Consider the following 10,888-nt stretch of genomic DNA (forward strand, 5'->3'; position numbering starts at 1 on the left):
GCCTACCCCATCCCCCCCCTACCTGAGTTCCTCCAGCAGCCGCCTGTTGTGGTCCTCCAGCCGCACCTTGGTCGCGGCCGCGCCCTCCCCGTCCCGCGACATGCGGCGCACCAGGTCCTCCGCGCGCGTGCAGCCCTGCTTGTGCAGCCGGCACTCGTCCGCCAGGCGCCGCGCCTCCTCCAGGGCGCGGTCGCGCTCCTGCGAGCCAACGCAGGCGTAGCATACGGCCGGTTGGACCCGGGATCGGGCCTCTGCTGCGGCTCCGATCATGCTGTGTGGTGGGTGTGGGGCGGCAGCGAACAGCAAGAGCGGGCGGTCGGGCGGGCGGCGGGGATGTATGCGCACCAGGGATGCGCGCGTCAGGTCCCGCTGCAACGCCGCCTTCTCTGCCTCTAGGGCCGCCACTGCTGCCTCGAGCTCATGCTGCTGGCGCGGCTGCTGCTGCTGCTGCTGCTGCTGCTCAGGGGGCCCTCGGCGGTCGGCGGAGTCCATGGACAGCCGGTTACCCCATGCTCCTGGGCCAACGCCGTTGTCGCGCGGCAGATTGAGCGATTGGCGGTGCACCACCTTGATGGTGCCTGCAGGAGGTGCCATTGTTCGTACACTGTGAAGGATGCCTGGTCTGTCGACTGCGCCCAGTGCCCTGCTGAGCTGCTTGTTGCTGCCGCGTTGCGCGCTCGCAGGCGGAGAGCGGTGCGCAAGGAGAGAGGCAGCCCAAGAGTAGAGGCGCTATCAACCTGTACTACCAACAGGCTGCGACCTCCTGTAGAGGACGGAAGGCTGAGCAGGCTGCCAAGATCCTGCGTCGTGCTGACTTACAGGATCTTCCCCACAGACCTGGCGCAAACCACCAAGAACACCAATATACTTTATTTTTCACCGTCGCTGGGCTCGCCGTGCCAGTCGATTCGCTGTGCTCGAGATTGCGATTGCTGGCAAGTAGATTGTTCGCGGGCTTGACGCGTAAATTTAATATGATATGCGAGAAATTGTCACAACTGAACGTTTGCGCGCGGACAGGGTGCCGCAGCGCTGGCGGCGGCGGCGGCGGTCCTTTGTTTGAAGCCGTCCCGGTCGCATTGCGGCACAAAAGCGGGGCTCATCAATGCCCCGGCCGGCAACAAAAGCTACAAATCTGCTTGCCGTCTTTATTGATCTATCATAAATAGCCGGCCTGCAGCTTGCTTCAGCTGCAGGGGTCTGCCTGAACGGACAGTGAATTGTTGACCGCAACATTGCAATTCTTGCTTGTGAGAGGCAAAAAGCTGGACCAATCGGCACAGTGGCACCGCAGGGGTCCCAATAATAGCAGCTGACGCTGCAGCGGTTGGACTCCACATTGCGATCAAATCTGAGGTCTCTCAAATCGCAAACTTGCCGGGAGGCCGCCAGTGCTCACACACAACGGACCGATGCAAACGGGCCCTGTTCTGCCAGGTGGGCCCAAGCTGCAGCACCATCACAGTGAGGGGATTACGGCTGTTGGTGACAGATGCGCATTGTGGGCTCATTGCCATTTCGTGCCGACAGAACGGGTCCCATCGCTTTTGTCAAGGACGCGCCAAGCTGGTTGTGACCGCATTTGTTGACGATACAGAACAGCTGAAGCAATCAAACTCTCCAACAGGCTCAATAGGCAGGCACTCATGTCCTTCGAGGCGATGTGGGACGTGGGAGAGACTCGCGAATGAGAGGCGTCGCGGGCAGAGCCTGCCTAGGAGCCCCATCACTGATGCAGCTGAACACTGCCAGATGTAGCTGTTGGTCTGGAGCTGGGCACTGCGGACGTGTAGCGGCTCTGCTGCTACAACGGTGTCGTCAGCAACGAAAGGACCGCCTGCAGTCCGTGCATATGCCCTCATGTCCCCGCTCCATGACATGTGCCGGCAGCCGTTTGTAATGTCTCCAACAGCGACGTCACATCAATCAACATAAACTGGGCGTGTTCCATGTGCGAAGTGCATCGCCTCGACTTTGCTGGCAGCAGCAACAGCAAACCAGCCCAGCCCAACCTGCAGCCGTGCCTGCAGCAAGCAATGTGCGGTGCCTGCTCGCCTTCACCCCACTCGCACAACTGTCCGCGTCACATGCGCATCCGTCCTTTTGCTGTTGGGTTCGCACGCCGCAGACCTTCACACAGACTTGCACGCGAGAGCCTCCAGGTGCGCGCGGGTTCAGATGGCAGGCGGCGCAGCTCGTGCGGCCAGGCAGCTTGCTTAGCCTGGGTTCCACGTACAGTAGTGGCCTCAAAGCTCAGAAATATGTTTCACAGCTGAGGAGTGACTGTCGCGGACGGCTCGAGCCCGCGGCCATGTTCAGCCATCAGCCATGCTCCCACCAGCAGCACTAGCAGCGTTGCAGCTCGTTGAATTATTCAACCTTGTGTGATCGTCTGTACTGAGAGATCTGAGCGACTAGTTGCAGCCCACTGCACCACCGACCTCTTCCGCTGCACCATGCCGACCGTGCCACGCCGCCTCGCGCAGTCACGATGGCCGAGACCCTGACTCACCGCGCGACGCTCAAGGGCCACAGGGGCTGGGTGACAGGTGCGTGAAGCGGGCAGCTGGATGTCGGATGCTATTGCGGATCACAGTGCCGACCGCCCCCGGCTTTTCGCGCACTGCTGACGAGCACATGAAAACATCGCAGCCGCATGAAACATATGTGCGGTTGTGGTGGCCTCGGCTAGCCCCAACTGCAGCTGCTCATCCTGGCCAGGCCTGCGCACACCCTACCGCCCGTGGCCCCGCGTTGACACGCCCCTCCCCCCCCCCGGGCGGCGTCACCGCGCAGCCATCGCCACCCCCCTGGACCCTAACGCCGATGTGATCCTGTCCGCCTCCAGGTGCGCCGCCGCAGTGCAGCAGCCCGCGCCTCCAGCTCGCGCAGCTCGGCGGCTGAGGACCCCCCCCCCCCGCTTGCGAGCACGGCGGCCGCGCCGCGCCGGCCACCCCCACCTTGTGCCCACCCCGATGTCTCTCCCTCCCTCAAGCGCCTGCCCTCGCTCGCCTTCCTGCTCTCATCATGTCTCACCCCCTCAATCACTCCAGGGACAAGACCGTCATCGTGTGGAAGCTGGACCGCAGCGAGACCAACTATGGTGTCGCCCACAAGGCGCTCAAGGGCCACTCCCACTTTGTGCAGGACGTCGTGATCTCCAGCGACGGCCAGGTGCGCGCACTCGTGTGTATGTGTGTGTGTGTCGGTGTGTGTGAGAATGTGTGCGAGAGAGTGTGTGTGTGTTGCGGGTGGGAGGGGAGAGGGTGGTGGATGCGCTTGGCTTGTTGAAAATGGGGGTGTGCGAGGAGGTGAGCCAGGGGCGGGGGCGCGGCCTTGAGGATGGGCAGGCAGCGGGCGGGTGGGTTGCGCAAACGCATGCCCGCCGTGCGTCAGCGCCGGGCGTTGGCCGTATGGGAGCCCCTGCCCTGCCCGGCCTCGCGTCACGCCCTGTTGGCGCTCCCTGCCGTTGATGCTGTTGATGCAGCCAGCACCCCACACCCCGCACGGCTGCCTAACCCGCCCGTCCCGCCCCGTGCCCTTACACCCCGCCCGCTCCGCCCAGTTCGCCCTGTCCGGCTCTTGGGACGGCACCCTGCGCCTGTGGGACCTGCAGCAGGGCACCACCACGCGCCGCTTTGTGGGCCACACCAAGGACGTGCTGTCCGTGGCCTTCAGCGTGGACAACAGGCAGATCGTGTCTGGCGCGCGCGACAAGACCATCAAGCTCTGGAACACCCTGGGCGAGTGCAAGTACACCATTGCCGAGCCCGAGGGCCACAGCGAGTGGGTCAGCTGCGTGCGGTTCAGCCCCATGACCAACAACCCCATCATCGTGTCGGGCGGCTGGGACAAGCTGGTCAAGGTGTTCAACCTCAGGTGGGCGGAGCCGCAGACGCGCGCGTGCGCGTGTGTGTGTTTATATGAGGAGGGTGAATGTGAAGTGTTGGTGTGCGTGTTGGGGCTTGGTCCCAAGCAAGTGGGGCCGCGTTGTGCAGGGCTGCTTGGCGGGGCGGGGCCTTATCCAGGCGTGAGCCACCCCTTGAGGCCTGAAGACTCGCCACGCCCCGGCTCTTGTGCCTGCTGGTTTCACCCCCCTTGAACCCTCTATCGTCTTCAATCAATCCCCCTCCTACCCTGCGCGCGCGCAGCAACTGCAAGCTCAAGTGCAACCTGGTTGGCCACGCCGGCTACATCAACACCGTGACCGTCTCACCCGACGGCTCCCTGTGCGCCTCGGGCGGCAAGGTGCGCGGCAAGGGCCTGGCCAGGTGTTGCGGTTGGGGGTGTGGAGAGGCAGGGGGTCAAGGCGCAGGGCAGCTTCAGTGGATGGCTGGAAGGCATCTCTGTCAAACATTCGTCCGCCCCGCGCCAGTGGCGTTCGGATGCCGCGAGGTGCCGACATCAATCGTATCGCGGACGAAGACCACCGGCGGCAGCCGACCTGCCGCTGGATGATAAAAGGGCCGCCACATCCCCTTGCATCAAAGCATTGCAATGCACGAGACGCCCTCACACTCACAAGCTCCCTCCCCTTACCACAGACGACTGTCGAGTCTCTTTGCGCCCTGCGGTCGCAGTCGCACTGTTGGCCCCCCTTCTGCGCCCCTCCTAGGCGTCCCTGCCCTGTGGCGCTGTGTCCCGGGCCATTCAGCTGCCGGGCCATTCAGCTCATTAAACTCCTGCCTGACAGTCCCCTTCAATGCCCCCCCCCTTGCGCTGGACCCTCCCTGCTGCTGCACTCCAGGACGGCGTGGCGATGCTGTGGGACCTGGCCGAGGGCAAGCGCCTGTACAGCCTGGACGCCGGTGACATCATCCACTCGCTGGTGTTCAGCCCCAACCGCTACTGGCTGTGTGCCGCCACTCAGACCTCCATCAAGGTGGGTTTGGGGGAGGTCCCGGGGTGGATACGCCCAAGTATGCCATACGGCGTTCCAAGCCCCGCTATGCTCACCACGCGGGGAAAGGGGGGGTGGCCGCTGGCAGCAGCACGTCTGGCGCAGCAGCGAAGCGCGCTCGACTCACCCCTTATCGTGTGAACACATTGCGGCGACGACAGATGCATGCAACTTTGAAGCCAAAAGAAGCAGAAAGAGCAGCAGCACCCCAGGGGGCAGGCCCAGAAAATAGCCAGCACACAGCCCTGTCTGCGGCAACCAGCACTATCACCACTTCACAACCCACTGCAAACAATCCACGCCCAACCAACCAACCACAGATCTGGGACCTGGAGTCCAAGAGCGTGGTGGACGACCTGCGCCCCGAGTTCAGCAAGACCTTCGGCAAGAAGGCCACCATCCCCTACTGCGTCTCGCTCGCGTGGTCGGCCGACGGCTCCACGCTCTACGCCGGCTACAGCGACGGCGACATCAGGGTCTTCGTCGTCTCGCACGGCGTGTGACGGGGAGGGAACGCGCTCCTACGAACCCTAGCAGTTTCGGACACAGGCGGCCCGGGGGCGAACCGTTGCAGCAAGGCGGCCTTCCTAGCGGCGCCAGCACCTGCAGGCGCTGCGTTGCAGCCTCGCGCCGCTTGCAACCCGCATTCCGGCGCACTTGTAATCCGTTCTCGCCCTTGCCCTCTGCTCGTGGCCCTCAGCCCTGGTTACATGTGTTTGACCGACCCTAGCGCGTGCTTGCAGACGAGCAAGCCCAACGGCAGTGCAAATCAAACCAAGACACTGTCAATCACCAGCAGCTTGACCACCTTAATACAAGCATGCCAGCTAGGCTCGATCGGATTGCCTGTAAAAGGCATGAGTCGATGTGGTCACATCGTGCTAGCGGGCAACAAAGGGTCCTGCGGGCAACAAACAGTCCCAGGCAGCGGTCAGCCGCCACCATCAGCTTGCTGCTCCTGGGGGCCCCTGGATGCGCCGCGTGCAGTTGAAGGAAAAGGTGTTTTGGCGTACTTGGGAATCCGTTAGAACGCTGTGCTGCCACCTGTATCCAAGAGCCCAACTCAATGACTGCAGGGACGCGGGGCGACCACAGGGCCTGCTGCCGCCTAGACGCTCGCCCCTGCAAGCAATCAGCACGGCTGCTGATCTATGCTGAGCGTACCCTGGCAGGCTGACATAGAACACTGAGACGGCTGCAAACGGGAACGAGGCTACAGCCTCGATGACAAGAGGCGGATCCGCGTGGACGGGGCTTGGTCTGGGAGCGAGGAGCTGTGTGCCGAAGCTGGCAACAACCTCACCCTTGTCAAAGCCAGCAGCGCACCCCAGCGCAACACTTGCCAGCGCAACCACCAGGAACGATTCCGTGCGGGCGGCGATGGGACAGGCGCGAGGCTGCAAGACGGGACGGGCGTGGAGGATGTTTCCCAGCCGGTGGGCCCGGAGGCCGTGCCACAGGTGCCCATGCCGGCACTGCTGCAGACCCACAGCACGAGGCGTACCGCACTTGTTCAAGCGCATGCGCTGCGCTTGCACGCACCGCACCTTGTGGGGACGCAACAGGTGCCACTGCTGTCGGCCGCACCCTCGTCTGTAGCTGTGCACATGACCTCCCTGCGCCTCGGCCACCCTCAACTTCGCCCGCCCTCATGTTTTGTAGGCCGGGGGTGACAAGCTGCCAGCCGCGGTCCGCACCAGTGTGGCCTGGAACAGCAACAACAGGTTGATGCGACCCGATGACACCTGCTCTCACGCCGCTGCGCGGCTCAGCAGGGGGTCTGCTAAGGGGCTTCTTCAGCGTCGAGTTGCTGACCGGCTGCCCTACCTGCCAGGCCAGCAGCTCTCTCCAGGCCAGAAGAGGCGTCAGCCCTTGTAACAGGGCTGGCATGGGACAATTGTAATCCGACAGCCGCCCTCGTGATGTTGAACCCTGTGTCTGATGGGCTGGCGCCTGACTGCGCCGGTCTCGACCAAATTGACGCGCTTGCGGCGTCGCACCCAACCGGGCCAACGATTAAGGGCTGGCACGATTGAGCTCTCGCAGGCCGCTGCCAACCACTGACGGCATCACTGTGTGTGGCAGCATCGCCGCATTCACCATCCATGCTGCCTCCTCCCTCCTGCCGCACCCAAGCGCAGCAGCAGGCTGGCAAACTCCTTTCCCATCGCCGGTCACTGCCGCTGGCGCTGCTATACTTTTGCAAGCCACAACACAAGTGGCTACAGGACCCTCGTCGCAAATTGTTACCTCGCCACGTTGCCTGGTAACTGGCCACGTGCCCCAGGACAGATGTCAATGCCCCTTGTAGGCCCAGAGCAATATGTAGGCGGCGGCGTTGTGTGGCCGGAGTGTGGGCTAGGCACGGCAGTTGGCTGGCGTGGCCATTACACAGGTCCTGCTGCGCAGCTGCAGCGCGCCGCACGCCGTGCAGCCCATGCCGAGGCTGGTAGCGCTGCAAGCTTGCACCAATTGACGCGCTTCGCTCGTGCAACACAGCCCCGTGAACGTCTCCCTGCATGCTTGCAACTTTGGACGCTGCGGTTGCGCCCGTGCCTGTGCCCGTGCAAGTGCCCCTGCCCCAAAGCAACATGCTGCACCTGCGATGTGGCAACGCCCTGCCAGGCGGTGCCTTTGTTGGTGATTGGCATTGTTTGCTGCTATCCCTGCCAGGTAAGGGTAACTTGTGGCTCACGACTGCGAAGAGTGCGCTTCGGTCGGAAGTCGAGTTTAGGCCAGGTGCTCTGCTGGTGGGCAACTGCCACAGATACGGTACGGTACTGCTGACAATGTCTGTGGTGCGCCGGCAAGTGCAATCCACAAAAAAACGGGCTCCGGTTGCTCTCGTCGCCATCATCGTCACCTGCGCGTTGCCAGTATTCAACGCCATCCGTTCGCCGTTCCCCGCGCAAGTGATCTGGATCTTTGACGCTTGCCTACACTCTAAAAGCAAGTTCTCCTGTCCGTTACCTGGTGTGATACCAATCGCGATTGCGCTAGCATGGAACCTGCACAACTTTTGCACAACGTGGAGCGCACTCTTGCACTGCGGCAGCGCGCGGCGCAGCAGGTGCAACAGGAGCAGGAGCTCATGGAGCACGCCATTCAGGTAGGTAGGCTGGTGTGTATTGATGCATTTTACAGCTTGGACACCATGCCCAGCCGCTAGAGGCGTATGTGGCAGGGGTGCTGAGACACCGCATTGCCCTCGAGCTCGCACAAGCATGAGCCTCCGCCTCAAGCCGCCTTGCCGCGCTCCCACGGCTGGCTTTCCCACAGCTCGGCCTTGTGACACGTCGTGTGGCCGACGCAACAATGCGGCCCCCGCCACTGCTGCAACAGCCATCGCCGACGCCGCCCGCAATGCTGAGGCCTCCGCAACAGCCGCCGCAGCTGGTGTCCCCCAAGCAGCAGCGTGCAGGAAAAGATGCGCTCGAGGTGCCGACGCCACCTGAAGCACTTATGGCAGGCGCGGGCCGCAACGAGCTGGCAGCTGCAATGGCAGACGTCGACCAGGCGCAGCAGCTTGGTTGTGCCGCCGGCGTGGCTGGATTTGGTCTAGCAGGGGGGGGCCATAGCCAGTTGGAGGGCCACGCCAAAGTGCAACAGCAGGGTGGGCAGGCGGCATTGCAGCCGACCGCCGCGGCGTCAGCGTCAGCGCCAGCGTCAGCGTCAGCAGCACACGCTGCAGCGGCACTTCCTGTGGTCGAGGCGGGGACGGCTGCTGCCGGAGGTCCGGTGCCATCGTAGGCAAGCATTTGGGCCACACGGAGCACTCCTTGCATCCCTTTGCCCCATTACGAACTTGTTGTTGTCAATTTCCATCAGCCTCCAACAGGCGCACGCTCTCATCCATGAATCACCACGCCACGGCGCAACAAGGCACATCAACGCATGATTCCCAAAGTGTCATGATCACACCCCAGTGCGCAATATGGACCTCCCCTGCTTTGCCAACGTACACCTTTTTGCCAACACATGGCCAAGCATGCGGGCATGGCGGTGTGGTGTAAATGGCGTGCATGTGTTCAGAAAAAGGCACCGCGAAGTTGTCAAGAAGTGCGTAATGACGCGGCGGCGGATGGTGCGCCGATCTCGAGGGTGCCCCTGACTGCACACACCGGCTGGGTGTGTTATGGAAAATGGGCGCGCGAATGCGGCGCTTGTGAAACCCGCTTCGGTGCATATGTGCAGGGCTTCTGTGTTGAGCACACGAGCAGTCAACCAGTGACTGAGGATGACATCCTGCACACGATGTGTCACTGTGTGGCATTGAGCCGTGTCCGATGTTATCGCGGTGTCATTGATGACAGCTGTGATATGCCCCATACCCCGACCACACAGGTCTCGTGCTTCACGGCATTGGGCGCGACAGACTGCGCGCACTTCCCACGTTGGGTGTCATGTCCACGATGGCGTTCACCGATGGTTCATTGTGGATTTTGGGGAGTGGCTTAGTTTACGCGCTTTGTTTGGCAACGACATCTGTTCAGTGCGTCGATAGTGCCCTGTTTTTAGATCGCGTCGGTCGTGCCGTCCTGCAGGCCAGCACTATGTCCATGATTTGATCAGGATTGAGGGTGCCTGCCCTCCGCGGAGGGTCCTATGTGGTGGTCTCGAAGCCCCCACCGATCTCTGCCATGGCCCAGGAGGGTGGCGCTGCTCCGGTCGATGGCAATCTGCATAGCGAGTCAGTGAGGGTGAGTGGCGTGTCGCCGCAGGAACGGGGCAAAATAACAAGGCCGCGGTCAATTTGGGTAGCCCAGCCGATGGTTGTCTCCCCAGCAGCAGCATACGGTCTTCACAAGCTCAATAGTATAGCGCGGCTTCGCACGGAGTAGCACACGGGGTAGCTGGTTGCCTGCCGCCGTCGCCTACGTAAAAGCAGCGTACTAACGCTGCTGCATGTGCCTCCCTTCCTGACGCGCCGCCCCTGGGCTTAATGCTGGTCACCCCAGGTGGAGAGCAAGGTGAGGGCATCAAATCACATGGATGAGGGGCGGCTGCGGGGATGACAGGGCGTAGCAGCCTCCCGGGGCTTGACGCACCTCCTGGGCCTGCCGCCACGCCTGTTGCCAGCCAATGGTGCCCAATTTGCACCGCGTGCTTAGGTTGCGCCGCTGCCGAGAGTGCACTCGGCCTCCTGGTATCTGACGCCTGCCTGCACTACCTTATTGCACCACAGGTGCTCTATCTGGATTTGCGCGCCAACACAGTGAGCTGTGTCATGGTACCCACTGCTTTACTCCTATGATTACGGCTGCTAATCCAACCACAAGCGCTGTTCATGCGGCGCCCCCGCCCGGCCGCCTCGCCGGTTCCACGCACATGGTGGCTGCAATAATCCGCCGCGGATTCTTCACCAGTTACCTCGAGCCAAATTGCTGTGTGCACAGCAGACGCCCGTCCCACGCCTGACTCACAGGCCCTGCGCACTGTGCTGCTCCCAACTCATATACACACACACCCCCCCCCCCCCTGCAGCGCGGCCAGTACCTCAAGGTGTCCGAAACCACCGCCAAGCGGCCGCGCTCCACACTGGTGCTGCCAGGCGCCGCCGTCGGATGGGTCGGCAGCCTGCTCGACTACTACATCCAAGAGACGGTCGCGGGGTGAGCAGGGGGCGTCGCGCGCGTGACCCCTGCGCTGCGGGCAACGGCGCGTAACCGGCGGCCCGGAGCGCCCAGACGAGCGCGCAGCATCGGCGCGTGCGGCACGCCCGCTCTATTGTGCTGCGACGAACAAACGAAACCCGATCTTGGGCGCAGGCGCACCCCCGGCGCCAAGGAGCTGGCCGTTGAGAGCAAGGTGCGGCGCTGCGCGCTTGCGCCGGCGGCTGCAGCTGTCGCTTGTCCCAACAGGGGGGGCCTGGCCGCTGACAACTGCAGCCGCGTCGCGCGGGGCGTCCGCCGAGCGCGGGGCGTCGGCCGAGCGCGGAGTGTCCGCCGAGCGCGACCCACCGAGCGGCGCCGTCCCCCCCCCCCCCCC

General features: G+C 63.2%; 2 protein-coding genes across 2 annotated transcripts; one reads left to right on the forward strand and one right to left on the reverse strand.

Annotated features, from left to right (window-relative positions):
• Positions 1 to 18: 18 nt before the first annotated feature.
• Positions 19 to 594, reverse strand: MNEG_9635 (hypothetical protein; the record flags this gene model as incomplete). The annotated part of the gene is made up of 2 exons (XM_014041892.1): positions 19 to 198; positions 346 to 594. 2 exons carry the CDS (start codon positions 592 to 594, stop codon positions 19 to 21), a joined length of 429 nt encoding a protein of 142 aa, XP_013897346.1.
• A 1,897-nt stretch (positions 595 to 2,491) lies between these two features.
• On the forward strand, positions 2,492 to 5,403 carry MNEG_9636 (Guanine nucleotide-binding protein subunit beta-like protein; the record flags this gene model as incomplete). Its single annotated transcript, XM_014041893.1, has 7 exons — positions 2,492 to 2,549; positions 2,797 to 2,848; positions 3,054 to 3,174; positions 3,566 to 3,879; positions 4,152 to 4,248; positions 4,748 to 4,882; positions 5,221 to 5,403. The coding sequence occupies 7 exons, from the start codon at positions 2,492 to 2,494 to the stop codon at positions 5,401 to 5,403; spliced, it is 960 nt and encodes a 319-aa protein (XP_013897347.1).
• Positions 5,404 to 10,888: the final 5,485 nt, after the last annotated feature.

This window comes from Monoraphidium neglectum (assembly GCF_000611645.1).
Source record: "Monoraphidium neglectum strain SAG 48.87 unplaced genomic scaffold scaffold02005, whole genome shotgun sequence".
Taxonomy (NCBI): Eukaryota; Viridiplantae; Chlorophyta; class Chlorophyceae; order Sphaeropleales; family Selenastraceae; genus Monoraphidium; species Monoraphidium neglectum.